The following is a 14,223-nucleotide window of genomic DNA, read 5'->3' on the forward strand; positions in this document are numbered from 1 at the left end:
GACATGTGCAGGCTCAAAAAGCAGGCGCTGTTCTAATCTTCTCTCCAGAGCACATTTACAATGCACCGGCTTCCAGAATGCACGCACAGCCCCCGGCACCGCTCCCTCCGGCAGAGCACCTCGGCGGGCCCACACGAGGCGGCCCAGCCGGGAACATTCTCAATGGACTCAGTTTTAAACAACTAAAAGTATAACCATCAGACCTTATGTTTTTCATTGAAAAATGCAAAAGTAAAACAGTAAATGCCACTATGAAGTTATAGCCATGAAAAATGAGAAATTGATTTTGAAATAATTTTGTAAAAAAGAAATAAAAAATGGGAGAAAAGTAATTCCAGCAAAGTGTCACTTCTGTAGGTACAAAACCAGTAAAAATTCAAGTGACGGCTTCCTTGTCTTTCAACAAAAAAGGTTTTATTTGGTTACCTGATCCACCAGGGGCATCATCAAGGCTTCTGCTCTCTCTTTACTTAAAAAATGTTGAGTGTCAAAAAGGAAGATTTTATATAAACAGTTCAAAATAAACTGTAATAACAAGCAGCACTTTTCAGGGTCATTTTCAGAATCAAAAAAGGCTTCATCTGTAAGATGGGGGAGAATAAAATGAAAAAATGAATTTCACAATTTAATGTTTAAGCTCAAATCACTATTAAAAGAACTACAATCAGAAGGTATTTCTACACGATCTGGAAATCAAGCTCAGGATGAAGGCAGAACACGTAGTGGATGGTCTAGTCTGTCAGGTAAGTGGCTCCTTTTAGAGTTAAGAGTCTCAGTGATGACTGTTCCGTTTGGCAAGCTGAATGACCAGTTTCAAGTGGGTTGCTCATTAGCATTAGAGAAACCAATCTTAACTTTAATGTTTTAAAGTTATCTGCAACAGCTTAAGAGTAACACCCATTTACTTTATTCTTTCTTCCAAGTGAGTCAAGTAATTAGTGACCTACTTTCAATATGCTAAAACAGTTCAATGCCTGACAACTGACTACAGAACGAAAAATCACACTCCTTAAATGTATCACACTCGCTGCAACTCGTGTAAGGCGCACAGAGCAAGGCTGCAGCCGAACTGGAGTCAGCTACCAACCTGTTTTGGAGATGTTCACCTGGTTCAAGGTGTCAGCAAAAGGCTTCACTAAGTGGCCAGCGAACAGAGTAAAAAGCCCTTTCAGTTTTTCGGCAATGCAATCTGCCAAGTTGTAAAATGTCAACAGTCTGTCTTTTGGGGCGTCTTCTGTCTTAGCCCAATCGAACAACTAAAAAAAAATAAATAATTTATTCTATACATCTTGTAACTTACATAAGTACAAAAAGGATGCGGAGGAAGGATGCTTACCTTGAAAAATAGGGGTCTGAATGTGACTTCAGAAAGTTTTACAACCATAGCTACTAGACAGTCAATGATACAATTTTCTGTTTTTCCGACTTCTTCCAGATCATTCTGAAAACACAAGAGCTGATTTATTAGCCAGAGTTCTGACACCTGGCTCTAAATAATTTTGTTAAGTACGACAGGTTGCATGGCTAGTTTTTCTCTGGCCCTTAGGTTTGGATGTGGGGGAGTGGGAAGCAGCTGACCTCAGGGTGCCGTGCTCGGAAGTCCAGGGCCTCCAAGAAGAACGCGGTGAGCTGAGACTGATGGGAGACGAGCTCCTGTTTCCTCATGGCCCTGACGTGCTCCTGCAGGATGCTCATGAATGGGCCCATGTGATGCTACCAGGAACAGCAAAGAGGTGCCGGCTTTTAATATCCTAGAGTTCATTAAGTGAAACTTTCAAGTTTCAACACCATACGTCCCTTCTCCAAAGTCTAACTCCCAATATAACCTAACCTTCCAGTTCTTCTCGATCTGCTTGTACGTTTCGCTGATGGCCGGTAGCAGGACTCGGGGTGAGAGAGTGGTCGCCAGTGTCTTTTCAAGAGACTTGAGACGCACATTAGCCTGTGAGGCCGACCCCATTTCACTAGTGACCTTCTCCAAATGAATCGCCTGTAGGAATATAAAAACAGTGATCGAGGCCATATGGGTACTCAGTGAAAATGTCTACACACTCAGAAAGAACTGAACCCAAATGCCAGCGATGGAGAAAAGCTTGGTGCATGTTGGCTTCACAGAGAATTCCTTTTACAGCCAACCTTGAATGTCTGAAGATAAAAATGGACAGATGTCTCTTTCCCACCTGGGAGTCAGGGAGGTGGGGAAGGACACAGAGCACTCAGATTGGTAAGATTTTCAGAGGCCAGGGATCCAGTGACCACAAGAGGAGTCGGGTTCTTCCTTGCTAACACATCTGGAAAGCTGTTTGTAAATTTCAAGCGCAGGCTGTAGTGCACGTGACCCAGCTAAGTCATCTGCATCAAAGCAGTTAAGCCGCCTAAGCTCCTATGTGCAAATGCACAATACAACAGACCAGTACAAGGGGTCACTCTGGGGCACTTTCAGCTGGAAATGCTGCTTGGCCACTGTCTGTGCCAGCCACCACCACCCTGGATACAGGAGCCCGCCCTCCCAGCGCGAGAGGCGAACAGGACACGCCCGTCCCTACAGGAAGCAGGAAAGGCAGCTCTGCCAGCTCAATTCCGAAGATCTCACGGGAAAAAAAAACAATAAAAACATCCTGCAAAGTAAAAGAGCCTCATGACAAAGTGACACCATATCGATGTCATGTCAAGATTAAGCAGGAGGGGCGATGGGAGTGGAAGAGAAAAAGGCACGCACAGAGTGACAAGTACATCTTTTCAGAAATCCAATCTCTGGGCCAAACAGAAACTAAAAACATAAAGAACAAATAAAATTACCTAATTTGTAATTTTTCCCTTTCCCCCACCACCCCAAGTGGTATGTTGTGGTCACAAGGACTCACCTGCAACAGGATACCCTCTAGGTAGGGGCTGATGAAGTGGGGGAGCGTCTCAACCACCTTCTGCAGAGCTGCCACGGCGCTGAGCAGGTAGACGTCACCGGAGCCCATGACACTGGCGTTTTTCATTCTTGTCAGCAATGAAGGCATCAGGCTAGAAATGAAAAACGGTTTGAGAGTAACCTTAGGCTGAAAGAGAAGTGGAGAACGGAGGAGTCGTTATGAAGAAAATCCAGCACTGGCATGCACTGCATCGCCACGCGCGTCAGGGCCACGAAAACGTCTACACATTTCACGTGGCGAAGCAAGACTCTCCCAGAGCCAAGAGCACTGACGCAGCACGATGCCTTTCAACTTAACACCTGCTGTGTGCCAGGCGCTGTGCCAAAGGCCTCCCACACACGGCCCCGCGGGACGCGCACGCCGTGGGGACTGTCTCGGTTTCACGGACGTGCCCAAGGCTGCACAGTCAGTCAACGCCAAGGCCACAGTGAGTCAGGAGCAGCCGACTTCTGCGCAGGGCAGCACGAGGCGGCGTCTGCCCAGCTGGATGGGCTGCTACAGGAGCGTCGCCTACTGCTTCCTAGTTACAGCTGCTCAAAGGGGAGCGAAAATGGGGATAATAAACATCGTAAAGGTAATTGAGAATGTTGTGTTTTTCAGTTTGAAGAAAAGATCGATTCTTTAACAAATCTAATTCTATGTAACTTCTTAGAAGCGAAAAAAGGCACTGAGATGATTTTCCAGTTTGTACTAGAGACCCCGTGTGACAGTCCCTCGTCCAGGCCCCACTCGGCATACCTGGGGAGCTGGGGGATGGCCAGTGCTTCCAAGGCGGAGGCCACCTCGGCCACACACAGCAGGGCGCTCCCCAGCACGTTCCTCTCCTCCTCCTCTTCCGGCGCGATCAGCTTCACCGCAGCGTTCAGCACCGGGGCGAAGGGCTCCGGGTGTTCCGCACCGAAGTTCCTGCACAAGAGCCTCAGGGTGTGCAGCGCGGTCTGTCTGTTCACTGCCTGCTCTGCCCCCTGCTTGTTACGCTGCACAACAGCCAGAAGGACTGGAACCAGCTTTAAGAAACGGAACACCTGAGGGAGACAGCCAAAGTTCCCCAAGTATTAAAGCTGCAAAGAAAAGGCTGGTCCGTTTTCCATTTTCACTGCTTGACACCATCTAAATGGAAATCAGACCGAGAGGACCTATGCCACTCCACTGTACACAAGGAACTGTCCCACTGATGCACTGAGCACAAAGCCAGCGCATGCGCTTGTGACCAGTGTCTGATGTTTTATACAACTTATATAAAACACCCTTCTGGTTTGGAGTAAGAGTGGATTAGAAGTGTCCTAAAGCCAGTTAAGGTGACGTAGGGTCCATATCAAGCAACAATTCCATTCAGCTGAGTTTCCATGCTAACAGCTCTTCTCTCTCTCGCTCGCTCTCGCTCGCTCTCTCTCACACACACCCCCACAGTATTATATTCACATAACGTACTGATTTAGATCGTACCAAGGAGAAACCAAGGGGGTGACATGCAGCTCTGACAAGGAGAACAGTAAACGGGCCTTAGTCTTCACTTACGGTTTTCTTCTTCCAGGACGCATTCTGCTGTAGCTTGTTGTTCAAAAGATCCATCGCTTTCCGGCGAACGGACGGCAGTGGGTTACCCAGCAGCCCTCTAATCACAGGAAGGAAGGTTTCTGTGGGCAGCAAGGCATTGACCTGGACAGCAGTTTTACATTTAACGGAAAAGAAATGAAAAAAAGGGAAGATCAACTCGAATTCAGACAGACTTCCGTTCTCTGCACACCCTCTAGGTGCCAGGCGTTTCACACGCACTCTCTTATTTGCTTCTTACACTAGCCTTTCATGTAGACTCACTGATCACACTTATAAACACACGGACAGACAACAAAAAGGACTGGCGCTGAGGGCAGTCGACCGCCCAGGGCCAGGCCGCCAAGCGCCTTGGCCGGACGCTGCGCAGCGAGCCTCGGGGCGCGGCCAGCGATGCTTCGAGCGGGCCATGTACTCTGCCTGGCAGGCACTTCTGTTACTCCGCGCGAATTAAGTGGACGTGACAACAGTGTCACATGACTGAATACTTAAAGCATGGCATTTACTGGGGCATGTGTTCACATTGTTGATAGGGAAACAGTTCTGACAAATTTATTTCTAGTCAAGAGATTCTTTTCCAAAAACAATCTTAACTGCATTATATTTAGAGAAGCTACTGCTAAATTTATTCTTAAAGTAACACTTTAGGTTAAATCATTTCACAGTGACATAAAAACAGCAACAAAGCACAGCACGTGGGGAGAAACGAAGCCCTACCTTATCTAACACGTCGTAAGCTTTGCTAAGGAGCGCTCGCCAGAACTTCGCGGTCAGTTTGTCTGCGTTTTTCTCCACAGACTGTGCGACAGCATTGATGTAGCCAAGAACCGCTTCTAGCAACCTGAAACACAGGGTGGGGCTCGCGTGAAAGTCTCGTGCACTATTCTTCCAACTTTTTGATAAAAAGAAATTATTCCCAAATAAAAATTGAAAAAAGAAAAGTAACATACCTCTGTTCGAGGCCTTTTAAAGCCTCAGGACCGCCACTTTCAACTACCTAATGTGTAAAGAAGGCATCATTAGGACTGGGAACCGATGACAAAAAAATCACTTAAAGTTCAATGAAACATCTATGACTATTCAAAGTTCCCACAGCAACTGGCTTCTGACACCACAATTTAATCAGGTTCAGATCACTCCCATCATACTGTAAGAACTCTGCTTCCCTCATTTCATTCCATTCCATTCATTTATCACACTCTATAACATCAGTAAAGTACGACAAAGATTCAGAAAAATACAAGTCAATACTCATTTATCTACTAATTTTATGAAACGTAATCTTTCTATAGCTCATCTCTAAAGATGAACTATTACAGATCCGGCGGTGAGCCCCCATGCTCTGTACCCTAAGCCCGTTCGCCCACTAGCCCAAGCCCAGCCCGAATCTGCTGTGACTGTCACCAAGGAGGACATATCAGTTGGCAATGTGCTGTTTGGTGATACTAGATTTCTGCCATCTGTGTGGCTCATGTTGTTCTGGTTCATCCACTCTAACTGCACACAGTACCCTCTGTGTGTACCGCGACTTACTCATTCACCTGTTGGTAGCCACTTAGTCTGTGTCCATTTTTTTTTTTTGGTACCAATGCTAAAAAAGAGTATTTGTGTCTGTCTCCTTGAGCATCTAGGCGAGTTTCTGCAGAGCATACACCTGAGAAACGAAACTGAGCATCTTCCACTTGGCTGAGTACACGGCCCATCACTGTGTCCAGAAGTGGCTGTCCCCACCGCCTTGCCATTTCTTGCTCTTAACAGCTTAATTTTTGCCAGTATGATGGACGTCACAGTGGCAGCTCTTCAACCCGCATTTTCCTTCTTAAGGAGATATTTTTCACGTATTAATTGGCCATTTGTGATTCCTCTTCAGTGAATTCAAATTCTTTGCCAGTTGTTCTAATGGAAACGGACGCTTCTGGATTTACACACAGTAATAATCTCTTAGTCCGTGGCTTTTCATTGTTTGTGGTGGCTCTGGGTTGAACCGGCTTTTAAGAAAGTCTCCATTCTCTGGTCACAATGATGTTCCCCTTTTCTTCTCAAAGTTCCAAACATTCCTTCTCACACTGAAGTTTTAGTCCACCTAAAACTGTCCTTTGTGCACAGTGCGACAGCCGTCTTGTTCGCACGAAGCAGACAAATCGTGCCAGTTCTAGTTCTTGGACACGTCTCCTTCTCACTGCTTTGTAATGGCACCTGTCACGTGACACGTTTGCCACGTGTGCATGGCTGTACCCAGGCTCGTGAGCACTCACACTGACCTGACTGCTTGAGCCACCACTGTCCTTGGCAAGTTTGCCTGACAGAGAGCAGTGTCTACACGGATTCATCTGTAGACAGTGTCTATGCTGATCCCTATCAAGCCAGCTTGCTAAACTGATTATTAGTTCTGTGAATCTGGTGATTTTTTTTTTGTCTTACACTGCTTTTGCCAAACAGAAATAACAACAGAGTCTCGTTCTGGCCTTTAACAGGCACACCACTGACGTCGCATCAGAGTGTGATGAAAACTATAGGTGTCTGACAAATATCTTTCTCAGGCCAAGGAGTTCCCATCCATCTCGCAACGCTAAAAGGATCATCTTTTTTTTTTAAAGTCATGAGTATGTGCTGAATCCACTGGATGATTTCTCTGTAAATATTTCAACGATCACGGTTTTCCCTCTTGATCTGTTCACGCAACACAGCAGACGTGTAACACAGATATTCTACTGCCGAAGCGTTCTGCATCCCTGGTCACGACCATCCTTCCGGTGCACTGTTCATTTCTTCCTTTTGTTTGTATGTCCTTCTCTCCCACTGTTTGAACTGTAACACACTAACAGAAAAGTGCACAAGTCCTCCATGTAGAGCTCACTGTTTCAGGTAAAGAAACAGCACGTCATCTGCGTGTCAGAAGCCCCCCTCCACCTGGCCCGTCACGGCCCTCCTCCACCTTCCCAAACACAATTGCTACTCTCACTTCTAAAACGAGATTTGTTTTGCTACTTTTGAACTCTGACAACTGGAACCATAGGATGGATCCTTCTGTCTGCCTCTTCCCTTCAATATTATGCTTAAGAGCGGCCGTGGGCCACTGAGGTTCACCATGCCCCTTAATGCCGACACGTCATCACTCTGCTGCTGATGGACACGCGCTATCGCCAGTTCTGGGCTCCCATGAACAATGACATGCTGCACGCTCCCAGACACCCTTCGTTGCACAGCTACACGGCCTGCGGGGTGTCCACACTTGCAGGCAATGGCGGAGTCGTAGGGTTCACGTACAACCTGGGGGCATGCCAGATGCTTCCACAGAGAACTATGCCGTTTTCCCCATTACCTGTAAAGGCCTCACATTTTTGTGAGGTATTTGTCAAGCTCTTTTTATGAGTTTAAAACACAGTTCCTTTAAAAAACACAAAACCACTGTAACAAACACATTTAAAGAACAGATCACCTTTCTGATAAAATGACTGGAAGCCAGGAGCTGTGACATGAAGGACACTGACAGAAACTTAAAGTGCCGTAGCTGCTTGCTGCTGTGAGTGTCTACGTTAAAAACCTGCAGCATTTCTTCTCGTGATTCACTCTTATCGAATGCAGCCTTGGGAACGGTTTCTGAAAAAGAGCAAGAAAACAAGTGACCCACTCATCTTTGAGCTGAATCTTTAGCACAAACATGGATATGAGCACAGTGAATGGGACACAATTTTCAGAGTTATCTATTAGTCTATTACACCCGGTTTTCCCTCTTCTAAATTAATGAAAGTAATGACTGTATTTACAAAAGTACTCAGCAGCTCTGAGAAGAGCATGTATAAGACAAAACGAAACAGAACAGGGCGGCTGAGACGGGCCAGTGAAGGCAGGCAGAGGGATTACGAAAGGAGTTTTAAACGGTGGCTCCACACCCAATTTCTGAAGCCTTTTACTTAGTGGCCCACAACAAACTGGGGAAGGAGGGGTCACCTCTAGCCGTCGATGTTTAATTCTAAAAGTTTGAAGGTAACCTGAAACTTTGCAGAATCCCATGCTTAACTGCATCTAATACAGAAGGTGCTGGGGGTGCAGTGACTGGGGGTCCGTGGTGGGCCACTAAAAACCACTGTCCTAGACAGCCTCAAAATGAAGACTTCTTCCAGAGCATGTCACCACATTCAGCTCTCCAGGCACCTTCCAGTCTTGTCCCTGAGCTGACTCTAGGATGAGGCAAGTCACCGCAGAGTCCTCAGACCCTTTTCCTGAAGGCACCTGTGTTCTGCTCCAAAGGGCACGGAACTAAGAACCCGCAACACATCAACCCCTTCCAGAGCCAACGTCACTGGTGCTGCAATTAGTGGAATTTTCTTCAAGACTCCTATATGAGGCAATTTTTAATATTTAGTTACCACTGCTGTGGTAACTGTTCTTGTAAACGTCTTTCTTTAATGGGAAGGTACGATACGGCTAATAAGGGCCTGCTAACCCACACCTGTCACACTCCCCAGCCAACACATCTGGGCGAAGGCACAGAGCTACGAACGCCAATGTGTGAGGAATGGCAAGCAGAAATCCTTTTCCATAAACATTTGAGAAGGTACACAATCATATACCCACATTAAAAATTATTAACTTACTTCAAAAGTTCCTTCTAAAGACGTTCTCTGGGTTCTAAGGAGAACCTTCGTCGTCTTCTGACTCGCTCGAGCTTTCAGACTAAATCATAATTAACTCTCGACTTACGCTTACCTTCTTTTTCCTCTGGCAGGTTTATTAAATACTGGAGGATATTCATCAAACTCTGTATCTGATGCTGGACGCTAAATTCACAACAAACTGAAATCCAAAATTCAGTGTCTGCTTCTAAAATAGCATCCTATATAAAGAAGAGATAGATAGTAAAACTGTACCTATGACATTTAGAGTAAGTACAAGTAAGGGAAATGTCTTAAAAATATTTCCTAGCACAAAAAGTCACTATATATTGTTCCTTATAGTCACTGATATTACCAGAAGAATGAGCTATTGAGCTCCTTACATAAAAAAGCTAATTTGTGAGAACTGAGAGCATGATTCTAGGATAATTTATGTCATGACTTCTGGCAGGACCGCACGTGCTGCTTTACGCAGAGCAGGTCCAGACCCGACCCCAGACCCCAGTCCTGGCCACCCCCGGTTCCACCCTGTCCAAACAGGGCTCCGCAGAACAACTTCCTGCGTCTTACTGGTGTTACTGAAGTGACACTCCTCCTGCCCCGTGGAATGCCTTCACGAGCACCTTCCGGAGACACGGTTTAATGAGTTTACAGCCCTACTCTGCTGGGCTTAAAACAGAACCACCCGCTGGGCAGCGACAGGCTCTGAGAAAAGTCGAACCGCCCTCAGATGTTTTGTTGTCACTGAAAATATTCAGAGCCACTGGCTCCGAAAGCAATTTTAAAGAAAGCCAAAAACATCTTTCATGGTGACTCTGAGCAAACAGGCACTGTTAGATAACATATATTAAGCATCGCCAGCCCCACATTTACACTGGGAAATACCCCCAACTCTGTGTGAAACAGCACATTTCTCATCACCCACCCTCGAGCCTGACCTTTTCTCCATAGGCGGCGGCCAGCGCTGTCTTAGTGACATACTGGTCAAAGAGCAACACGAGGAGAACCCAGAGGAACCTCCCCGCGCCCAGGGTGTCAACGAGCTGCACGAGGACGGGCAGGCGCCGGTGCTCCGGGACGTGTGGCAGCGCATCCACGAACACGCCGGTGATCTTCACCACGGTCTCCTCCACGCTCCTGCTGACTTCCGCGGAGTCCCCGCCGTCAGACTGCAGGACAGCAAGCGGGGTCAGTGAGCAGGAGCGAACACCCTCCACAACACCCTTCGCACGGGCCCAAAGAATTTTAGTAATCGAAGAGCGATCAGTCAATATCCCATGAGTGCAGAGCACGTCCCAGGCACTCTGTGACCCTGGGGGAACATGAAGTGAGGGTGTGCGCCCTGCCCCAAGGAGACTCGGCATCTGTACGAAGCAAGACACACGCGTGAAAAGGGGGCATGAAACAGCAGACGCCAAATGCGAGGCACCGCTGTGCTTGAGAATAGGCACGGTCCAGACGAGCGGAGCAGAGGGGCCGGCGGCCCCCAGCGCTCTCAGAATAAAGTTCGAACCATTTCACTCTGGCACCGGTGCTCCAAACAGCCGCTGAACAAACACAAGAATGAATAACGAAAGCGAAGCCCCCGCTTGCGTCTCAGCTCCCGCCACATCGCCCATTCCGCCCTGACACGCGGTGCGCGCTCCCGGCCCGCGCCTTTTCTCGTGCACTGTGGACTCTGCCATGTCCCCGAGCCCCGCCCTTCCACCGCGTCGCACTGTTCCTCACGCAACTCCGTGGCTACCTGGCCCACGCGGCCTCCCCCCGAGTCTGGACTCTTCAGCGTTTAGCTTTTCTATCGGCATGTGCGCCATCAACGCAGTCAGTTTTGTTTTTAAACCTGTGTGTCGTGACTCGATAACCTGTCAGACACAGAGAATGCCGACCTAATGCGAAGATTTAAAGGAAACGGTGCTGAATACGATCATCCCTGGAGGGGTTAATAACGTAAGACCAGCAACGGAGGCGAAGAGAAAACCCAGATGCTCAGACTCTTTCATCCTCGAGGCCACTCTTGAGTCTCAATGGCCATTCCGTCTCCCTGCTCTCCGAGCGCTCAGCTCTTAGCACCCAGCAAACGCTGGCTGAGCTGCGTGTCAATGGCTTTGCCATCACAGCGCTAACACGCCCCACGTCCTCAACTGACACCGGGAGTTCCTGAGCCCATGCCACATCCCGAATACACAGTGAGCGCAACCTCGCTCTGTCAGAGTAACGTCAAGGCACTGTCACAGTCAACGCCCCTGCGGAACGCAAGTTTATTCACATTCTTGGAAAAGACATTTCCGAGATTCCTTCTTAGCTTCACCATCTCAACTTTAAGAGGCACAAATACTTGAGCATCTCAGAAAGGCACAAGGCATCTACCGTCATTCACTTACTACTACTACTTGAATGTTAAAATGTGTAAAACTTTAAATATTAAAATAATACGAATGCTGGTAGAAAAACAGCTTACCTGAATAAGTGCTGGAATAACCATTTTCACTGTCTTGTTGATAACTTGAAAACTGTAAGTATCATCTAGACGCATGACGCTGGCTCCCATAAACGTAAAAATAGACATGATATTGTGCAGAACTTTGTCCTAAAAGAAAACACATCTTTCAACGTTTTCTATTTTAAACAGATCAAATAGCTGTGATTCATTATAACTCAGCAATAAGAGAAATAACCTAACTTAAAAATGGGCAAAGGATTTGCAAAGACATGTCCCCAAAGATACACAGGTGGCTAGTAAGCACATGAAAAGATGCTCAGCATCACTGGTCATCAGGAAATGCAAAATCCACAAGACACCACTTCACACCACTGTGACGGCTGTAATAAAAAAGACAATGACAAGTAGCAGCGAGGGCGTGGGAAAACTAGGACTCTCATACGTTACTGGTGGATGCAAAATGGTGCAGCTGCTTTGCAAGAGTCCGGTCGTTTCTCAGAAAGTTAAAGTTAGCATGTGGCCCAGCCCTTCCACTCCGGGGTATGTTCGTTCACACAAAACCATGCACACAAATGTCCACGGCAGCACGATTTTATCATCGCAGCCCAGAAGTGGAAACCACCGATGAACAGATAAACGACATGGAGTGTCTCTGCACAATGAAGTATTACTCAGCCACGGAAAGGAATGCTGATTCACACTTCAACACAGACGACGCTTAAAAACATTGCTAAGTGAAAGAAGTCAGACACAAAAGTGGTCATATAGCATACGATTCCATTTATAGGAAATGTCCAGAATATGTAAATCCACAGACAGAAAACAGACTAGGGGATGCCGGGGGCGGGGGCGGGGGCGGGGTGGTGGCAGATGGAAAGGGGAGTGACTGCTGACGAGTGGTGAATAAAAATGTTCTGAAGGAGAAAATCATGATGGTTACACGACTTTGTGAATATAGTAAAACACTGAATTGTATACCTTAAATGGGTGAATTTTATGGCACATAAACTATTTCAATAAAAACAAAGGAAAAACATCAATGATTCTTAACTGTTTCTGGATTATCAACCCCTTTGAGAGCTACTGACTCTCTTTCAAAAAAAAAATTTCCACACGTAAAAACTTGCACATGATTTTCATAGATTAAGAGACCCCCATCTCACCCATGGAGGACCGCCGGTTAAGGACCTCGGTCGGTGTAAATCTCCACCATGAAAATAGTTTCTATGTCCCCAAAAAGCTTCAAGTGATGTATTCTACAAGGGACACGACTTCTTTAACTAAGGTGGTTTTATAATCCAATTAATATTCCTAAGTCGCTGGTTGAAAGCTGTTTGAGGATGGATGGGACAGTCACCTAATTCTTCCAATCATGGGACAGCTACTTCTGCCAGGCACCATGCTGAGAGCCAACACCGCCCAGCGAAGGCCGCTCCTATTCCCACTTTCCAAAACAAGGAAACAAAACCTAGATCGACCAGCTCACACTGTCTCGGCGATGAGGCGGGGCTGAGGGTCACCAGCACTGTAAGACCCAAGTCCACTGACGCAAACTAGTGAGCACCTGTGCACGTCTGTGGGACACAGAACACATCTGGACCATCTGCTGAAGTCTCAAGTCATTGATACGTACAGGAAATATGCTGGCCACGGTCCCCAGGAGTAAAAGGGCGTGGTGATGGGTCTGCGGCATCTCTGAGACACGGATGCACTGCACGATCAACTCCACGTTGAACTTCTCCTCATCTAGAACATCTGTGGTGGTGAGAAGTAACCCGTCTGAGTGGCAGGCACAGTCCTACGCGAAGCAGACTCTCCCGCCCGCTCCCTCCAGCAAAGCACAGGCGTACCTTTCGGTATTCTGCCACCGTCCGGAGAGAGTTTTTGGCAGATGTTGAGCAAACAACTCAGAATTAATTGTTTGGTATACTCCATGTTTCCCTGCTCCGGTGGCGAAGGTTCTAAACACCTTCAGGACCCAGAAGAGAGATGATGGAGAATGAAAAAGTTGTAGTTTCAGTGATGTGTCAATGACCACGGTCAGAACACACAGTAAATAAGGAATGACTGTAAACAAGATGGAAGAGGGTAACTGGTTTACATCAAGTTACCTCTCCTCTCTACTGCACTTTCCATCAACCTGCTGGGAATCTTAGAATTACTTTGCTCTTCAGATGAAACCACACGTCCACGATTCAACAGCATTTACTCCAACTAAAAAGTAGAGTGGGAGTCCCGCTATATCTTTAAATAAAAATAATGCTGCCCCAGGGATATGCTACTGAAAGTCAGGAAAGTAGCCTGTGAGAGGTCATTTCTACATAATACAGGGCACTGGCAACAGGGACCTAAAACCATTTTTTCAATCCTTCAACGGCAGCACTACACAGCAGACAGCACAGACCAGTGAAGCAGGAGGAGACGTCGCAGAGAGAATGTTAAATGGAGTAAGATGACGAAGAATCAGAATCCCCTTCTCCTCGCGATCCAAGGCAGTGTCGGTACCTTGACAGCAGGTTGAAAAGAGTCGGTATCAATATCTGAGGGTTTTTAAGTTTCTTTTTGTGCTGTAGTAATTCTAGGATGAGGGTTACTCTTGGCCAGTAAGAACCTCCAACTTCCTGAACAGATTCTGGATCTTGTGATTTTCTGAAAAACAGATAAGGCAAATATTGGAAAAGCAAATACT

At 46.8% G+C, this 14,223-nt stretch overlaps 1 protein-coding gene across 2 annotated transcripts in view; it reads right to left on the reverse strand.

The window, feature by feature from the left end:
- HEATR1 (HEAT repeat containing 1) overlaps positions 1-14,223 on the reverse strand; it is a 41,855-nt gene that overhangs the window by 3,068 nt on the left and 24,564 nt on the right. For both annotated transcript variants that reach the window (XM_039850320.1, XM_039850319.1), the window contains 17 exons: positions 14,040-14,183; positions 13,385-13,503; positions 13,168-13,289; positions 11,553-11,681; positions 10,033-10,263; positions 9,189-9,315; positions 7,918-8,078; positions 5,429-5,475; positions 5,196-5,319; positions 4,443-4,583; positions 3,663-3,949; positions 2,865-3,015; positions 1,832-1,990; positions 1,579-1,713; positions 1,337-1,441; positions 1,088-1,256; positions 427-581 (listed from right to left, as the gene is read on the reverse strand). In XM_039850320.1, the coding sequence (XP_039706254.1) occupies positions 427-581; positions 1,088-1,256; positions 1,337-1,441; positions 1,579-1,713; positions 1,832-1,990; positions 2,865-3,015; positions 3,663-3,949; positions 4,443-4,583; positions 5,196-5,319; positions 5,429-5,475; positions 7,918-8,078; positions 9,189-9,315; positions 10,033-10,263; positions 11,553-11,681; positions 13,168-13,289; positions 13,385-13,503; positions 14,040-14,183 (2,506 nt within the window). The remainder of the gene's footprint in view (positions 1-426; positions 582-1,087; positions 1,257-1,336; positions 1,442-1,578; positions 1,714-1,831; positions 1,991-2,864; positions 3,016-3,662; positions 3,950-4,442; positions 4,584-5,195; positions 5,320-5,428; positions 5,476-7,917; positions 8,079-9,188; positions 9,316-10,032; positions 10,264-11,552; positions 11,682-13,167; positions 13,290-13,384; positions 13,504-14,039; positions 14,184-14,223) is intronic.

Source organism: Pteropus medius, unplaced genomic scaffold (genome assembly GCF_902729225.1).
Source record: "Pteropus medius unplaced genomic scaffold, Ma_sr-lr_union100, whole genome shotgun sequence".
Taxonomy (NCBI): Eukaryota; Metazoa; Chordata; class Mammalia; order Chiroptera; family Pteropodidae; genus Pteropus; species Pteropus medius.